General features: G+C 33.9%; 1 protein-coding gene across 1 annotated transcript in view; it reads left to right on the plus strand.

Moving 5' to 3' along the window:
* Positions 1 to 20,341, plus strand: part of ECT2 (epithelial cell transforming 2) — a 66,533-nt gene that overhangs the window by 41,958 nt on the left and 4,234 nt on the right. Inside the window, exons 19-24 of the mRNA XM_030822830.1 lie at positions 5,616 to 5,694; positions 5,861 to 5,980; positions 8,698 to 8,836; positions 10,748 to 10,902; positions 18,704 to 18,811; positions 19,789 to 19,935. Of these exons, the coding sequence (XP_030678690.1) occupies positions 5,616 to 5,694; positions 5,861 to 5,980; positions 8,698 to 8,836; positions 10,748 to 10,902; positions 18,704 to 18,811; positions 19,789 to 19,935 (748 nt within the window). The remainder of the gene's footprint in view (positions 1 to 5,615; positions 5,695 to 5,860; positions 5,981 to 8,697; positions 8,837 to 10,747; positions 10,903 to 18,703; positions 18,812 to 19,788; positions 19,936 to 20,341) is intronic.

Consider the following 20,341-nt stretch of genomic DNA (forward strand, 5'->3'; position numbering starts at 1 on the left):
AGGTAGCATTTTCCTTTTGAAATTTCTCAGATTCATATATCAGGTTCAACTGTGTGTGTGTGTGTGTTTGTGTGTGTGTGTGTGTGTGTGTGTGTGTGTGAGACAGGGTCTCATTCTGTCACAGGCTGGAGTGCAGTGGCATAATCTTGACTCACTGCAACCTCCACTTCCCAGGCTCAAGTGATCCTCCTACCTCAGCCTCCTGAGTAAATGGGACTACAGGTGTGCACCACCGTGCCTAGCTAATTTTTGTATTTTTTTTTTAGAGATGTGCTTTTGCCATTTTGCCCAAGCTGGTCTCAAACTCCAGGGTTCAAGCAATCCACCGGTCTAGGTCTCCCAAAGTGCTGGGATTACAAATGTGAGCCACCATGCCCGGCGGGAGGTTCAGCTTTTGCTGTGCCTCACAGCACATGATTTTCAGGTCATACATTGTTACCTTTTGCTTTTTCACCTTTTGAGAAGGCATGGGTTGATAACTCTTTGCTTCAGCTTTTTTCTGTCAGCTTTCATAACTGTTTTCTGTGGTTCTAACTCTGCTGTTATATCTTGACACTAAAATGTTCATCTTGAAGGCCTTGATTCTTGTGGCTTTTCATGATGTGTCTGAGTTGTTACAGTTATTGTGTAACATTGTTCCTTTGTCTAATTAAATTCAAGTGCTCTTTTCATCTGGCTCAACTTCCAGGTTATCTAAGTGAGCTTCCCCCAAGAAGGACAATCATACTGCAGAAAGTTTTTCTTTGCCTTTTTGATAACTGGCCTAAGAAACAGGTTTTATGTTTTATCAAGAAAATGTCCTGTGTTGCCTTTATTCGGTTTTTGATTACTTAAAATAAAACCCATATGCATAATATACAAAAGAAACAGCTGAGATTTTTAAAGGTTAAGGCTTTTTTGTTTGTTTTTATCCATGTAGCTCTGTATTCCTTTTAAAGCCTTGTGATTATCACTCTGGTTACATAAATGACTGTTATTTCACAAATGACCTGTGATCCTGTTTTGATCAAATGTCTTGAGACTTTCAACATCTTTGGCAAACTTCCCCAAAATCAAATAGTTTTAGTCTTTTTAACCTAAACTAACTGAGATTTTTGAGGTGAACCCCTGGAAAGCCTCAAAAGATTTCTCTCATCTTGAGAGATATTAAATTATTAGGCTTATTTGATAAGTTGTGTAAAAGACATTGACAAATGATAAGTGATACTAGATGTTCTTTTAGTTGCATTTGTGGGTATTTGTTGATATGTTTCACAAATTGTGTAAGTTATAGAAATCTGTTATTAGTTATAATTTTGGTTGTTATCTTAATGCCATGTTTAATAGAGATAACTAAATTTTGTTGTCAGTTGCAAACTTTCATCAGCTTTTTAAACTGTGGCTATTCTAAGTTTTTGTCACCCGGTTAGGATTTTGAATTCTTCCCTAAAAACATTGATAATCATGAAAATGATTCTATCTAACAAGTGCCCTGAAGTCAAGTTTCTGATAACTTTTAAGATCAATGGACTTGATAAAAATTTCCAAAACTCTAATGGAAAAAACTGTTGGATTCACGAAACTACTAGTCGAGATCAAGCAGAACAAAAATGAATTACATAAGATTGAATAACTGATGAAGATAATGTTTTAATGACTTTTATTTAAAATATTGTTGGTTCTTTATGCAAATGTTTTGTTTTCCAAACTTAAGAAAATCTCTCTCAAGCTATCTATAATTTACAACAGTTTGATAAAGTATGCTTTTGTAAATATAGATAGAACATTTATTTTTTTCTATTTGATTCCTCCATAATTTGAAAACTTTTTAGCATTCTTTTAGCAATATAGTTATTTACATAAGTCTAATAGAAATCTGATCTCTCTTTATAGCCGAATACAATTGAAAACATTGGTTATATTACCAAGGCTTTGACTGAAATGTCATATTTGACAATATGCATAAAATGCCTGACTTCAAAGGTTCCTAGCCTTACAGTGAGTAAATTAAAAACTGTCACTTCTTGGCAGACCCGGGAACTTTAAGACTGTAAGTAAAATATAAAGTCTGCCTTGGTTTGGTTTCCTAGCCTCAAGAGGTTTTAAAATCTGAGATTTTTATGTGATCAGTGTAGAAAAAAAGTTATATTTCTAATAAAAAGCTGTAATACACCTGTTGTTAGATTGTAGCTCTGTTGGTTGTTTTTGAGTTCTTGTTATCTACCTATAGTCTAGATCCTAAATTCTTCCAGATTTCTCCAATCCAACCGTCTTCCATAAAATTGCTAAAAATGGGAACTGTACTGTTTCTAAAGCCCTATCAATGGAAACTAGATAAATTTTAAGAAACAAGTCTTGTGCCTGATGCATGGGCCACATAAAAAGTTCACCAAAATGTCTTATGCTTTAATCAGAGACATTCAAACTGCAAACCAGGACAAGAAGTGACATTTTTTTAATGCTGTAGACAGCCTTTCCCAAGACAATGAGGCAAGACTCCATATGATGACACTCCTACCCCTCTTGATGCCTATCTTTTTGGCTTGACAAAATAATGCTGTAATTAAATTTCACAATCAGTAACTGCTATAAGTAACTTGACAAAACCTGACCTAAGAAATCCTTTTATTCCACTAGTAACTTTAGCAATATCTATAACACAACTTTTTGTTCAAAATGTACTGGTGGTCCTTTCTGTAGAGTTGGCATTCTTTGCTTTAATTCAACCCAGTTCTAAAATACTACTCAATGGCTACAATTAGTCTCATCCAGTACCCACAATGGTCTTTCGATTTGTTTAGTTAGTTGCTGTCAGGCTTGTGTTCTGTTTCAAATCGATTGTACAAACTAAATTTATTATATTAATTATTTTTTGTGTTATGATTTTTAAGCCTTGTTTTTATTGCTTGTCTAATCTTTGTAAAGCCAACTCTCTTAACACTTTGAGATGGCTGCTAATACCTATGGAACTAACAAGATGGAACTCAGTGCTGGACTTCAGGCAAACCTGCCCTGAGAAAATTTTCCTTTTTGTCCTCTTTGTTACTCAAATGTGGCCCAGCTCCCTGACGTAGACCCTCTGTATCTTCCCCACAATGTGGGATAGAGACAACCAGGACAGGTTTGTCCAGGCCTCGAGGGACAATTAAGCCTAACTTCAAGATGATTGATTAGCTTTGCTTTCAGAGAAAGATCTTGATCAAAGGGGGAAATGTGAGCATTGATTATACAAAACTGGATCATTCTTGTCATACCCAACTAAATCAGAGTTGAGGGACAGAGGGGAAAAACACTTGGGGCACATGGCAGCTGTTCTAATAATTAAATTTTCCACAAGCCCAGCTGCTTAAAATGGGCTACTGTAATCCTAAGACCGGTTTTACTTAATAGTTGCTGAAGCAACCTGCTATGACTCTGACTAGTTTTACTCACCACTGTCACTCACCACTCAGCTTGCCAGTTCCCCAAAACTTTACTAGTGTCAGTGAGCTTTCTTTAAAAACAATACGTAATAACATTTTTTTCTAATAAAACTCCCAACCTTCTCTTTATTATTAGAACAGACTTTATTATTTGAAGACCACTTGGTCAGTATGTATGCCCTGAATTATAATTCTTGCTTCCCCAATAAAAAGTAAAATGAGAAATTTATCTTTATATTTTATTTTTGACTTCGACATTATTGCTATCTTCAATTTTTACTAAGCTTTTCTTTTGTAGTGTTTAATCTGCTGTTATTCTCATCTGGTGTATTTTTCATATAAAACATTGTAGCTTCCATCTCTGTATGACTGATTTGGGTCATCAGAAATGATGACCACTGCTTCCTTTTTCTTTAAAGTCTTATATGCTTTCCTTTTGTACTTTCCTACTTCTGCCAAAGTGTTGCCACCTTATATATCACGTACATTATTATTTATGGTATGATTACAAGAAAATCTTGAATAACAGTTCATGTGCAGAACAGTTACAGATACAATCAAATCTCACCAAAAATTCACTTGTGTTAAATGCAGAATTTTGTTGTTATGAGGCTAATGAAAAATGATAACTTTTATTTGGTCAGTAAATAAGATCTTTTAAAAATATCTTTCATATTTTTGCTTAAAATGTTCAATCTTTCTTGCAGTTTTTAGAATTTATGACATGAATATAATAACTTTAAATTGTTTACTAATTCACTTATCTCTGTTTCAGGTTTGTTTTTTTTTCTCATTAGTCTTATTTTCCTGTTTCTTTGCATGCCTGGTATTATTTTATGGGATTCTAGACATTGTCAGTTTTACTTTTTTGAGAGCTAGATATTTTTGTATTCTTAAAAATGTTTTTGAGTTTTTCCTGGCATGCAGTTTAAGTAGCTTGCAAACAGTTTGATATTTTCATGTCTTGCTCTTAAACTTTGTTAGGCAGAATCAGAATAGTATTCAGTCTAAGGTTAATTTTCCCCACTATTGAGGAAAGATCTTTCTTAGTACTCTACCCTGATGTCACATTAATCTTGAAGTTTTCCACTCCGATTGATGTCACTGTTCCATACCATATGAGCACTGAGCACTGTTAACTCTGATTTTTTAACGTGTCTTCCCTAACCTCGGATAGTTTTCTTACATGCATGCAGTGATCAAGTCGAGAACTGTGTACACAAGGAAGCCTTCTGAAAACAGGAGTTCTCTCTGTACAGCTGTTTTCCAGTAATTTGCCCTGCAAACTAGGCATCTGATCACACTGGACTCCCACATTTGCTTCTTCTCTTAGGGATATAGCTAGGCACTATCTGTGCTTTCTTTGCAGGGAAGAAACTTTCTCTAGGCTATAAGCCAGGACAGTTGTAGGGCTTAGCTTGTTTCTGTTTCACAGAAATGGATGTTAAGTGTCTTGAGAACCCTTGTTTCTTTATATTTTGACTGATTTTTTTAGTTGTTTCAGGCAGAAAAGTAAATTCATTCCCTGTTATTCTATCTTGTCTGAAGCAGTAGCCTTATTTTTTGTTTCAGTGAAATGATTAGCCTATGACTTGGGAAGACTTACATAAAATCTTATTGGAACTTAAATTGAGAACTTCAAAATTTTTTATTAGTCTTAATTTTGTACAGGTTTAATGTATTTTAGAAAGTGCATAGGGAGTATAGTAAAGAATATAGAAAGGAATAATAGTAAAACGCTCTTGTCACCTAGACTGGAGTGGAATGGTGTGATCTTAACTCACTGCAACCTCCTGCTCCTGGGTTCAAGTGATTCTCCTGCCTCAGCCGCTGAGTAGCTGGTATTACAGGTGCCTGCCACCATACCCAGCTAATTTTTATATTTTTAGTAGAGACAAGAGTTTCACCATGTTGGTCAGGCTGGTCTCGAACTCCTGACCTCAGTGATCCACCCACCTTGGCCTCCCAAAGTGCTGGGATTACAGGCGCAAGTCACCGCACCTGGCTGGAAGTTGTTTGTTTGTTTGTTTGTTTTCCTCATCCTGGGCTCCATAGGCATGGAAACTTTTTTAATGGGATACTTTTAAGGAATATTTTAACTGATTCACTTATCAAAATTAAGACATTCACATCAAACACAACTTGTGACATGAGTTGTGTTTGTGGCAGTTTTCATGTTCTATTTTAAAAGTTTTAAAAATAACTATTTTTCAGGCATATTAATGAGGATAAGAGAAAAACAGAAGCTCAAAAGCAAATTTTTGATGTTGTTTATGAAGTAGATGGATGCCCAGTAAGTATTCTTCTTTAATAATTATTAATTTATTTTCTTCTTGTTAATGAGGTTTCTGTGGTTTTAATATAAATAATATCTTGGCACTATTTTCTTTTAAATTACAACTTCTTAAAAATTACTTGATACCAAGTGATCTCTTTTGTTATATTTTCAACCTATACAGGCTAATCTTTTATCTTCTCACCGAAGCTTAGTACAGCGGGTTGAAACAATTTCTCTAGGTGAGCACCCCTGTGACAGAGGAGAACAAGTAACTCTCTTCCTCTTCAATGATTGCCTAGAGGTAAAGATGTACTTCACATAGTATAACACTACGGATTTTTGTAACTTCCCTGAATATTTAAAACCAAGCTTTAATTGAAGAGTAATGTAGAATTTTAAATAAACTCAAATAATCTTTTTTTTTTTTTTAAATCAAGGACAATTTATGATTTAATACTGTTAATAGAATGCTTTTAGAAGAAGGTCTAATAAGAAGTGTAAATTTTCATGACTTCAAATCTAAGTTAAAATGAAAATTTATTTCCATGCAAATAAATGCTTAGGTCAAGAAATCTGGTAACTTCTTGTTTCTATGTATATTTATTCAAGATTTGTAAAATAATTCTGAGTTTTTTGAAATTTCAGTAGATTTTTTCCAATAATGATGCGGTTGTATTTTGTTAAAGAGGGAGATAACTTGATAATTTACTATTATGAATTCTTTATGATTCCTCGATTCTTCTTAAATCAGCAGGTTTTAGAGTGAATGAGGGGTCAGGTGGGGTATAATGAATCTAATTCTAAAATTCTTACTCAATTAGATTTTCTTTTTGTTTTACCCCTGCAAGCAAATTGAATTACGTGTGTGTGTTTTAACTTGTTCATCCCTCTAATACGTATTTTTAAACAATGGTAGTGAGGGATAAAAAGAAGTGCGGTTTTCCTTCATTTCAGAAGAGAAAAATGTTCATTTTGATAAAACAGACATTAATAAGAAGACTCATTTGACTTTTCTGTCACTGGAAACTTTCTGTTACCTTCATCAAAATGATTAAAGAGTTTCCTTTTCTTTTCTTTTCTGTTTCTGTTTCTGTTTCTGTTTCTGTTTCTTTTTCTTTTCGACAGGGTCTTACTCTCATTGCCCAGCTTGGAGTGCGGTGGCAATATCACCGCTCACTGCAGCCTTGACTTCCTGGGCTCTGGTGATTTTCTTATCCCAACGTCGCAAGTGGCTGAGACTATAGACACTCGCCACCACACCAGTCTAATTATTTTTAGTAGAGACTGGTTTTGCATGTTGTGCAGGCTGGTCTTAAACTCCTGGACTCAAACGTTTAATTTACCCACCTCAGCCTCCCAAAGTGTTGAGATTACCATTGGGATTATAGGCGTGAGCCACTGCACCTGCCTCCTTTTTCTTTAAAGTCTTATATGCTTTCCTTTTGTCTTTTCCTGCTTCTATCAAAGCGTTGCCTTCTTATATATCATATACATTATTATTTATAGTATAAAATACGAGGAAATCTTAAAGAGCGATTCATGTGCAGAACAGTTACACGTACAATAAAATCTCACCAGAAATTCACTTGTGTTAAATGCAGAGTTTTGTCGTTATGAGGCTAAATGAAAAGTACTTTTTTTGGTCAATCATGTTACAGAAAGCACAAAAGTAAAGACAGTCAAACCACTATACACAATTGACTGTCTCCTGAAGTGAGAAAGTCAAAAAATGATGAAACAGATAATTCTCAACTACCTATTTCCCTCATAAAAAGGACTTTAGCCTGCCCTGATTGAGAACAGATGCTAGGCAGAGTCAATTTTCAATTATATTTTATCTGAATTCGCATCATTATGGGGTTTTACTGTATATAGTTTCTCTGTACTTTGTTTCTATTAAAGCTTTTAGAGGTTTTTCCTGTTGGAGTCCCTAGGTCAGCTTGCTCTATTCATCTAATAGGTTAGGTTATCTTTATTTCTTTGCTAATCCATTCTGGTTTTTATCCCTTATTCCTGAGAGCTATGGCTTACTTTAAATTTTTGATCTTATATCCCCTCCAAATTCCTCGCAGTCTTCTGTAATTGGTTCATCGACTTGCCATTCACTTTAATTTCTGGTATTGGTCATCTCCTGTAGCTCCCAAGTCCCTGGCTTCTCATTTTCTCTACCTTCTTGAATCTACTTTTTTTTTGTTCTATCTCTTTTAGCCTCCCTGTCTTAGAATCACTTCAACAAAAACTGCTTTATTTATAACATTAAATTTGGACTTCAGAATTCATAATAAATATAAAATAAAAACATAATCTTAAACTGTTATTCTTTAGCTTGTTTGTTTAGGAAAAATAAACAAAACTCTTAGTAAATTGGCAATGGAAATTGTGGTACATTCTTAACCTGATAAAAACCTATAGCCATCATCATATTTAATAATAAATGTTAGAAACATTCAAAATGGGTAAAATCTATGTTTTCTTAATGACAGATTATGTTATACTGAAACTAATTTGGGATTTAAGGGTATATTTGGTTTTTAAATGTTTTATCTGTATTTTAAGTGTTTTTTTTTAAAACTCTGTGTATTAGCATTTGTCATCAAATTAACACTTGTTGTTTTTCCTTTCTAAAAATTAAGCTTAAAATCATTTAATTGTTTTGCTTAGCCAACTGTTCCTCTTCTGAATTCTAGGAGTTTCATTTAAGATTCTGTCATTCCTTGATCCTATCGCTTCTCATCATGCTTCTAGTTCTTTCATACCTCTGGGACCTTTTGCAAAATATCCCTTGGGCTGTTTTCCTGATTTTTGAACTCTTCTTATATAAACATGAACATTTCTGCTATACAATTACATGTTTGACTTTTGTTACATAGTAACTCTGCTTATAACAACTTTGTAATGAATAATAACTAAATGAATTATATATAGATTTATGTGATTAGTGCTATTTTATTTTTTAAGTATTTGGTCCTTCTTTTTCTTCATTTTTTTGACCGATACTTTTTTATTTTCTATAATCAGATAGCAAGAAAACGGCACAAGGTTATTGGCACTTTTAGGAGTCCTCATGGCCAAACCCGACCCCCAGCTTCTCTTAAGCATATTCACCTAATGCCTCTTTCTCAGATTAAGAAGGTATTGGACATAAGAGAGACAGAAGGTATGTCAGTCGGATACATTCTTTTTTTTTTTTGATACATTCTTAGTTATATAAAAATAATTTATATTCATTGTAGGTTTGATTTACTCCATTTTGGCTTTTTTAAATTGGTAAATTATCTTTAAATATAGTTGGTCAGACTGCTAAAGTAATTGTTCTTGCACCTCCATCCCATCTCCATCTCTAGGAACAGAACTGACTTTCTGTTTTCTCAAATGAAAGTACTATCTCAACCTATAGGATGCCCTCATCTGTTAAAGGTCATAGAGCTTTTAAATGGCTATGTATTAAAATAGCACGCTAACCTAGCCTATTCCCACACCAAAATTTATTCTTTTGGTTCCTTCAGAATACAAAATAACCAGTCTATTACCTGCACCCCCCATCTTAACACTTTCACTGTTGGCCAACAGTTGCATTTTTAGGGCTATGTTTAAGGTACGGATCAGGAATAGATGTGGGTGCAATAAATAAACCCAGAGTAACTGGTAGACTTGATATGGAGTCATATGTGTATTAAGAAATGTTTTACTCTTAACTTTGGTAGTGTTACAGAGCAGGTTCTCTGAAGGCCTGAAATTGCTGAAAATTTATACCTACCTACAACAGTGTCATCTGTTTAATTGACACCCAGTGGTGTATGTGCATGGCCATATTTTGGATGTTAGGCATATATTTTTACAATATTTAGCTCTTTCCATTACTGATTCCTCTAATAATGAAAGGTTTCAGTTCATGAGAAATTTTTTTTTTTTTCCTTTATAAGAAATGATTTTTTCTTTGTTTTTTTGTGGGTTTTTTTTTTTTTTTTTTTTTTTTGAGATGAAGTCTTAGTCTGTCACCCAAGCTGGAGTGCAGTGGCGCAAACTTGGTTCACTGCAACTCCCGCCAGGATTCTCCTGCCTCAGCCTCCTGAGTAGCTGGGATTACAGGCGTGTGTTGTCATGCCTGGCTAGTTTTTTTATATTTTTAGTAGAGACGGGGTTTCACCATGTTGGCCGGGCTGGTCTTGAACTCCTGACCTCAAGTGATCCGCCCACTTCAGCCTCCCAAAGTGCTGAGATTACAGGTATGAGCCACTGCACCCAGCCAAGAAATGATTCTTAAAGAAAACTTGAACAGCAACTTCCTGCTCTTTTCACTTAGTTGACAAATTCTGGATTTATTAAAGGTTACATAGTATAGTTGTCCCTTGGTACTCATGGGGTTCCTGGACCTCCCTTGGTTACCAAAATCTGGGATGCTCAAGTCCTGGATGTAAAATTGCATAGTGTTTGCATGTAACCTATACACATCTTCCCATGTACTGCAAGTCATTTCTAGGTTACTTATAGTACCTACACAGTGTAAATGCTGTGTAAACAGTTGTTATACTATATTGTTTAGGGAATGATGACAAGAATAAAAAGTCCGTACGTGTTCAATACAGATACAATCTGTTTTCTACTATTTTTTCTACTATTTTCGGTCAGCAGTTGATTGAATCCACAGATGCAGACCCACAGATACGGAAGGCTGACTAAATATTTATTTTAAAAATCTTCATTTTTGGATTTTAATTATGGCAGACTTTGTTTAAAATAGGTTGTATTTTAGCATCTTGGTCGTGCAACTTTTGTAACACTTTTAATATTTTTATCATGGAAAATATTAAATGACGTGGAAAATACTGTTTACTTAATGTCATTAACTTATCATCATTAGTTCCTTATGTGGTATACTATATTGTCTTTTCAGTGCTTCAGCTTAATATGGTGATGTTCTTTGTCTTATTAAAAATAGGACAAGGAAAGTGGAGAAGTGATAGTTCATTTCATTGGAATTTCATTGCCCTGAGGGAACTAAACTTGCATAGATCTGTCATTTTCCAAGGAGTGACACTTAATGTTTATGGTTATTCTGGAACCCTAGATTGCCATAATGCTTTTGCCTTGCTTGTGAGGCCACCAACGGAACAGGCAAATGTGCTACTCAGTTTCCAGATGACATCAGATGAACTTCCAAAAGAAAACTGGCTAAAGATGCTGTGTCGACATGTAGCTAACACCATTTGTAAAGCAGATGCTGTAAGTTCTTAAAACAGTATTATAATGAAAGTTTCAATTTCATGACAGTGCATTCAGACTAAACCTGTACATTGTTAATGACTTGTTTATTATGAATGGAGAGTTTTAGTTTTGTGTATATTTAAAAAACTGATGTAATAAGTTGTTTTCGAAAATATTTTATATAGTGTAGGTACACAAAACATTATTTGAGTTCTTGGCTTACATAAGGTAGGCCCTCATAGTCTTATAGCCCCTGTGGCTCTGATTCAGTGAAGATTTTGGGACTTCTTATAATGTACCCTGTGATTTTTCATTAATACTCTTAGACATGGCTAAAAATTAGAGAGTATTTTGATTTTTGTTTGTTCGTTTGTTTGTTTTCTGGAGACGGAGTCTCACTCTGTTGCCCAGGCTGGAGTGTAGTGGCATGATCTCGGCTCACTGCAACCTCTGCCTCCTGGGTTCAAGCGATTCTCCTGCCTTAGCCTTCTGAGTAGCTGGGACTACAGGTGCATGCCTCCACGCCCGGCTAATTTTTTATATTTTAGTAGAGACGGGGTTTCACTGTGTTGCCCAGGCTGGTCTTGAACTCTTGAGCTCAGGCAGTCTGCCCACCTTGGCCTCCCAAAATGCTAGGATTACAGGCGTGAGCTACCGTGTCTGGCCAAAAAAAAAAAAAAAATCTTACTGAAAGCAAGTTGAAAATTGAAAGTTGCCAATCCATTTTTCTCACGTGAACCTCTTAAAAATGAAATGCTATCATAAATATGTAATTATCATTATACTATACAGATTAAAGTGAAAATAGATGAGACAATCAAAACAGGGAAGTTAAATGACTTGCCTGAAATCAGGTATCCCTGGATGAAATCCAGGTCCCTAAAAGATAATTTGATTTCTTCTTCTCTATATATGAGAGAGACACATGTGATAGACAGATATAGACCTCTTACTCTTTTCACAAATGACATAGATTGAAGAGAATATGTGGATATAATGGATGACCCTTTTCAGTACAGCGGTACTGTAACTGAGATTGCATTGGGTGTTTCTGTGGGAATGAAACATGTAATTACAGTTAAGTGTGAAACCTTGGAAGACATTTAGGTATAATGTGGTTTATAAAGTAAGTATTCATTGATGAAAACCTCCTTCCAAAGTGTTTAGAACAATAATCAGACTTTTTGTTTATGTGTGTGTTTGTTTTTAGATTTCTATGGGCCAAGAATATGTTCTTATAAATAAAAATTGTTGCACAAAAGATTCAGAGAGGGAAATACAATGCTAGCACATACAATAGAATGCTAGCTAGAAAAATGATGGAGACCACTTTTGTTGTAAATCTTTCAAAACTGCTCATTGTAAGATTTTTTTTTTGTAGGTATCCATCCACTTTTTCTAGGTATCCGTATATAAAATGGTTTTCTTTACCTGTAGAAGTTCCTTAATGCAGAAATTACTCCTGCTCTTATCAGAATGTCAGACTAGATAGTTTATAGAGTGCTTTCCAAACTTATAACCCTAATACTGAAATGAAACGTTAACAGAAAATTTTTCTTGTATTGAATTACTAGCCACATGATGGCTAATAATACTAGAACTGAAATGTAATAACATATGGAAGAAATTCATAAGTAAAATTAGCCACAAGATGGCAGCAAACGTTTAACTAAGTTCTGACTTATTCTTACACTACAAAATTCTTTGAATCTATTGAAATTTTGTTCTTAAGAAATACGTTTGTAAATTCAGATACTCGGTGACTTCAGTTGAGCCCTTTCCTGTGTTTAAAGTTCTACATATAGTAAATGTTTATAAAGCCCTGAGAATTTTTCCATGTGAAGATAATGTGTGTGTATATCTACACACACACACACACACACACACACACACACGATGTAAAAAGATATAAAAATCTCTGATTCTTTGAATTAGTAGTTTTTGTTTTTGGTACCCTGTATATATATAATTTTTTGGTACCCTAAGTAACTTGAGCTTTCTTAATTAAAAGAGTAAAATAAGCACAACTATTTTATTCTATACTATTTCATTTGTCATGTCCACTCATTAATGATGTAAGAGTTAAAATTATCAGGCTGAAAGAAAACTTAATCTGATACCATTAAGTTTGAATCTAAGGCCAAGGGCATGACTGACTGATTCTTGGTCAAAGCATCTTAATAGTTTTTCTCCCCATGGATGTCATGTCCCATATTTTGTTATTTCAGAATCTAAAGATTAAAGTTTAAATCTATTGAAGATCTTATGTCTCAGAATCCTTATGTATGTATTTTTGGTCTCTTGCCAACGTGTAACCTTTAATTGCATGGTCCGTACTCTAACATTCATATATTGCCTAAGATAAGCTGGTAGCTTTGTGGAGGCCATTATGATTTCTGACCTCTAATGTCAGAACTATAATTTTATTAATAAGTAAATTTAAGCAACGATACCCTTTCCCGAAGTTTGGTTAGTTTAAAAGTAACTTGATAATTAAATGCCATGTGCTACAATTTAGTACTTTTGCCACTAACTTTATATTTCTTTTGAAATTTTTCAAAACTTATCCTACATCTTGGTCAAATAAATCACCATTGTCTACTTAAGAGTTGCAATCTTCATTCTGAGTTTTTAAACTTGTAAGTAGAATTTCTAACTGCGTGAGAAATAGACCAACGATTGGACATATATTAAAAGTTTGTGCTTGTATGCCAATAATACTTATAATGAAGTTAATATGATTTGTATTTAAAATTATAATTATTTTTCCATTTATTAGGCATACCTAGTAAGTTGTTAGTATAAATGTCTGTTATTGGTACCACTTTAATTTGGCCATATTAGAAGCTCTAAGTTATAGGTGTGATTACAGAGTTTGAGGAAAACACTGAGGCACAGGCTAAAGGGAGGGGACACGTGATAATAGGTAGGATCTGGGGGTTTGAAGACTAGGGTAAGAGGAGAGCTTAGGGAAAGGGGAGAAGTGTCTGATAACTCACGAGTAGACAGGTTAATTGGCTTAAGATGTCAAATGCTAGAAAATTTCCTGTGAATTAACACCCATGAATAGGATTTCAAAATCTGTAGCTGAGGCTTGGTTTCTCCTGAAATTAATATTATATATCTCAGTGGGAGAGATTCACTACTACTTTTTAATCTTGAACTCAGCAGGTCTGTCTTCAGGTACATGTGAATTTGGAGTTGATAGAAAAACTCCTGCCCTTCCAAAGCTTCTTTAATGCTTGACATACTTTGAATAAGTCATAAAATGTTTTTGGAATTATAGTAAGTATTTATTAAAAATGTGTGTTCTCAAGTCCAGCACAGCTTAAAAGTAAATAAAAATTGAGTTTTGGCTAATCTATCAATTTCACTTTTATTTTATTTTTTCGTCCTTGTCCTGGTACATATTATATTTTGGAAATTTAGGGAAATAGACTAAAAAGCAGAAAGTTTTTTCTCTTCGTTGTTTGTTTTTAAAGAGAGAATGAGAATTATTGAGAAAGAATGAATAACAAATAAACCTAGGACTACTGAAGATAAGTTTCCCCGACTTTGCACTTTTGCCTGTGATTTACCCTACCTTCCTCTGTGCGGAGAGCACTAAAGGAAGTACTTCATATTCGTATCTTAGCAAAAATAATATATTTTATTATATTCTTAGCCACTAGTGAACTAGCAATATGTTCACCCTTTCATTCTGAACCCAGAATCTTCTAGAAAGGTAAAAAATCTTGTATCTATCTTCCCCTCCCCTAAGTCAGAAGCAGTTTGTTAGTTCATTGAGAGAAAGCATAAAGCCACTGGTTCCATTTTTAGTTCATCAATGGTTATTAATACTTAGTCATAGTTAAGATAACAACAGAAAAAAATGAGAAGCTCCATTATTAGCATTTGCTAAGGATTTAAATTTCAGGGGCCTTCATTAAAAGTGCATTTCAGCAAAATTTAACACACTTGGAGTTTAGTTTCATTACATATAAAAATGGATACATTTTACATCAAAGAGTAACTTACCAATGTTTAGTTTAATAGTCATGCTATGATTTTTACCGTCTATTAAATTGAAAGATAATATTTGCACATAAGAAAAAAAATCAAATATACAACAGTATACTGCAGTAAAATATGTCTCATACCCCTGTCTGGCTAATCTGTCTTTCCAGGGGTATGACTTTTGATACTTTCTAGAAATATAAGCATAGACCTATGTACATTCTTGAAAAATGTATTTCTTTTTTTTGGGAGACAAAGTCTTGCTCTGTTACCCAGACTGGAGTGCAGTGGCGCAATCTTGGCTCACCACAACCTCTACCTCTGGGTTCAAGTGATTCTCGTGCCTCAGCCTCTTGAGTAGCTGGGATTGCAGACGTGCACGACCATGCCCGGCTAATTTTTGTATTTTTAGTAGAGACGGGGTTTCACCATGTTGGCCAGCCACGCTGATCTTGAATTCATGGCTTCAAGTGATCTGCCTCCCTGGGGGCCTATCAAAGTGCTGGGATTACAGGTGTGAGCCATCATGCCCGGCCAAAAATGTATTTATTAGATTTATTCCTAAGTAATTTTCTCTTTAGAATGCAGTCATAAATGGATATTTGACCTGTTTCTAAGCTGTTTTGTAAATAGGTGACTCTTTGGTATATGTGTGTTATTTTGTAATCAGTCACAGTTAATAAATTATCACTGTTTTTAATTATTTTCCGGCTAATTTTACTGGATCTTTTAGCTGCCAGTTAAAAAAAAAGTCATAAGTTTACCAATTGAAAGGAGCATTGATAAGTTATAGTTTAAAAATAAAACATAACAGAAGAATATACTTATTTTGATTTTTAATTGATTTTATTTATAATGACATAATTGTACATGTTTTGGGGTAAAGTGTTATGTTTTGTTGCATGTATACATCGTATAATGACCAAATCAGGGTAATTACCATATCACTGTTTTCTTTAAGGAAAATGTATTTAAATGTCAAAACATTCTTTTCTGAATTTGCCTCTATATCTTATGGACATAAAAAATTCTATCAAATAGTAGGTTTTCAGTATATATCTGTTGATTGAATGAGATAAAAATTGAAATAAAAATGGAATGAAATCAAAGCAGAATTAAGTTCATAAAAGTAAGGATACAACTGAGCTTATCCATATATACAGTGAGATATAGGAAATCCTAGTAGTGTAAAACCTTGCAGATATGTGTGGCAGAGCTTGAATCACATTCCTCAGTGCTTTGTTTCATACAGATTGACATAAGGTATCCAATATTCAGTTGTTTTACAAACGATTACCTAGATAGTTGGCAAGAACCAACCGAAAACTATTAGAATTAGTAACAGAGCTTAGTAAAGCAGCTAAATAAAATATAAATACATATGTATGAAGAGTTTTCCTTTATGCTGGCAGTAACCAGTTAGAAAGTGTAGGAAATGAAGACCTCTTTTCCAATAAAATTTGATATAAAATATCTGTAAAACATGAAAAAAAAATATACCCAACTAATAGTTTAAAGCAATACAGATAAAGATAGCATTATATCAATTGTTTTTACAAATCAAATTATAAAAAAAAATTGAAGGAGACCATTGAGGGCTAGTGAGGCAAGATAGATTCTTTCCTGTTCTGACAGTGAGAGTATAGGTTGAAGCAGTATACCCTTTTTCCATCAGGAACTTTTCATATTCTGCTTTTCTACCTCTAGTGTTGTAGTTTAGAAAATTACCAACATGTGGTTTAATATTTTCATATACAAAGACATATACTTTCATTTATTTCTTTTTATTGTGGTAGAATATACATAACATAAAATTTACCAGTTTTGACCATTTTTAAGTATATAGTTCATTGGCATTAAGTATATTCATACTGTTGTGCAATATCACCACCATCTGTTTTTCAAGCTTTTTCATCTTCCTAAACTGAAACTGTATACCCATTACATAGTAATTCTCCATTACTGCACTCTAAATGCTCAAAAATAGTGGAATGATTAAATTAATTGTGGTATAATCAGATTTGTCAGCTCTTCATTAAGAGTAAATCCTTTGAGACAAAAAAATACAGCTAACTGAAAAACATAACGTACAAAACTGAATAATATTCCAGTTTTGTTATGAAGAAACATTTTATACGTGTAGAAATATATCTCTAAGAAATATACCAAAGTGTAGATAGTAATTGATTAGGTGAGTTATGGGTAATTCGTGTTTTCTGAATTTTTCTTAACTCAAAAAGTAACATTAAATTGAAACGATATTGACATTTACAAGTACTATTAACTGATTTGTACAAGATAAGCAACCTAGAGTTATTTAGCAAATCGATCAAGTGGAAAGAGAGGTTCTATAGCAGGCAGAGGGGATATGGTTGTTCAAATGACAAAATTAGAGAAGCTTTAGAATAACAAAAGCTGTCTATGTATCAGTGGTGGAGAGCTGAAGCAAGCATTATAATTGTTGAATATAATATTTAACACTTTGTAAAGAGGCTTAACATTTCTTTTCAAAGTACTTCTATGCATTATTTTGTTTTAGCCTTATGATTACTATGGGTTAGGTATACTAGATATATTCTACATTTTGAAAATGGAAAAAATTTTCAGAAAAAACAACTTTCACAAGGTTGTTTTTTCTCTGTCACCATAGAGTGAATAGTCTTATAGTGCCAGTGTAACAAGGCAATTTGGCTATTCATAGTCTAGATTTATAAATTTAAAGTGCAAATTGGTTATAGGACTATATAAAATCATTTTGTCTAACTTGCTTTCTTCTGAAAATCCAGCCATAATTTGGGCAAGTAATATTTTTAATTACTTAGAGATTAATTGTCCTGTTTAAGTGGTTCAGTGGTTCTTGGCCTATATGAGGTCTTTTTAAAAATTTGTTTTTAATTGACACATAATTGTACATATTTATGGGGTATAATGTGATGTTTTGATACATGTATACATTGTGTGTTGATCAAATCAGGGTATTTAGCATATCCATCACCTAATACACTCATTCCTTTGTGGTGTGAACCTTCAAAATCCGCTATTCTGGTTATTTTGAAATATACAATGCAATAATGTATTGTTAACTATAGTCACCACTGTGCAATAGAACACCAGAACTTATTTCTCCTTTCTAACTGTAACTTTGTGCCTATTGACCAATCTCAGTCCAGCTCCCACCCCATCCTGTCCTCCCCAGCATGTCAGCAGTGGCTGACCTCATAGAAGTACAGAGTAGACTTGTGGTTATATGAGGTCTTTGATTCCTTCGGGAATGTGATACAAGCTGTGAACCCACTCTTCAGGAATATGCCCTTTGCACATGTATACACAAAATTTTGCACCCAATTTCTGTTTGTTGTCACCCTACAGGCTCTTGATCACAGGTTTAGAACCTCTGATTTAGAATCCTTACAAATGCTGATTGAGGACAAAAGGGTAAAGTAGGAGAAAGTCTAAATCTTAATTTGAGTTTATGTCAAGAACAGTGTTTGTGGTATTGGTTTTGTAGCCGACTTTATACTTAAGCATTAAGTTTAAGTCTGCCAAATTTCTAACTTGTTTCAGAGTTGTTAGATTTTATTTTGAGGTCTATTTCCAATTGCTTTGGTATCCATGACCCTTACAACGAATTACACATTTACTGAATGCTTATTTTTCACTATCCTTAAGTCAGTACATTTCAGGGTAGAAGTTATATCAAGCACATGAAAAGTCTTGAGTAGCTTCATTTATAAATAGTCCCATATATAAATATGCTTAAAAGTTTGATTTTTAGAAACAGTTGTGTGTTTTTAAGATAACAAAAAGTATTATTTTTCAATAGGAGAATCTTATTTATACTGCTGATCCAGAATCCTTTGAAGTAAATACAAAAGATATGGACAGTACATTGAGTAGAGCATCAAGAGCAATAAAAAAGACTTCAAAAAAGGTGAGTTTTAGTGAAATTATTATTTAGCACATCTCTAACATATTTTCCAGACTATATTCAGATAATATTGCTGCAAACACCAGTATAAAGATAGTTTATAAAACAAAGCTGTTCTTCGGTTCTAGGAAATGACCCACAGAAACAATAGTTTTACTTTGGTGACTTCCTTGCCACAGTAACTATAACTTGTTATCCCTCCCGTTATTGTAATAATGATGCTTCTGTGAACTATCCTGCAGTAGAAATGTACTGTTGGTGTTTTAGATTTAAATATGTGTGCACTCATCTTAAATATATCGCCACAGTTATTTTCAGCAAAGGGCACACGACAGTCAGGGTACCTGGGATCTATTCCTGACTCTAGAAGTATATTTTAGTCTTCTCGTGATGAAGATAACTTACTTACCTTATCAGAGTTGTTGAGCATTACATAAGTATGTTGATAATAAGCTTTTTAAAAGTAGAACTAGAATTTTAGCGTTCTAAGAGAGTTTTACAGCCACATTCTCTACTGCTAGATGTACAAGTTTTGTTTTCTTTCCCTTGGTGGGGAGGCTTTGTATTTTAATAATTTTTGTATCTCCTATCATTTAACATGTATGATGTATAAAAGAAAAACATGTTAGATTATTATTCAAGTGAATTCCTTCACTCTTTCAATAAAGAAATGGAGGTTGAGGGGATTTTTGGATTAGAAATCTCACAACTAGACTGGCTGAATCAGAGAAGAACTTAGTCTGTTCTCTCCCAGGCTAGATTTCTTTTCTCCTCCTCCTTCCATTGGACCGCAGTGCTCTCTAAATGAAAGTTGAACTAGTCTACACATTTCCTCACTGTTTTGTGCCAAAGAGATTCTAATCCTGCCACATAGTACAGTAGAAAAACTTTTGCCATATATTTGGCTTTTTTATGTTTAAATATTCTTATCAGCTGTATTAAATTTGTCTAGGTTTAACTAATTGTAACTTAAACTCTAGGTTACAAGAGCATTCTCTTTCTCCAAAACTCCAAAAAGAGCTCTTCGAAGGGCTCTTATGACATCCCACAGCTCAGTGGAGGGAAGAAGTCCTTCCAGCAATGATAAGCATGTAATGAGTCGTCTTTCTAGCACATCATCATTAGCAGTAAGTTTTTTTGATTTAATGGGGTAAATGACTTATTTATGAAGTTGGTATGGAATTTGTTAACTTCTAAAAATTGGAAATATTTCTTCCATTTTTAAAAAATTTAATAATTTTATTTAACCCAGTATGCTGAAATATTATATCATTTGAATGCAAATCAATGTAAAAATTACCAGTGAGATATTTTCATTCTTTCTTATGTACTAAGTCTTAAAAATGTGGGGTGCACCTTATACTTACAAAGCTGGCTGCATTTCAGACTGGCTATGTTTCAGGGGTTTCGTAGCCACAAGTGGCTAGTGGCTCCTGGAAGGACAGCACAGCTCTGTACACTAGCACTGAAGAATCAGCATGGAAAGCATGATGCTAGGGGAGAGGAGGGCTCCCCTAGTGCACTTTAAACCCT

Source organism: Nomascus leucogenys, chromosome 11 (genome assembly GCF_006542625.1).
Source record: "Nomascus leucogenys isolate Asia chromosome 11, Asia_NLE_v1, whole genome shotgun sequence".
NCBI lineage: Eukaryota > Metazoa > Chordata > Mammalia > Primates > Hylobatidae > Nomascus > Nomascus leucogenys.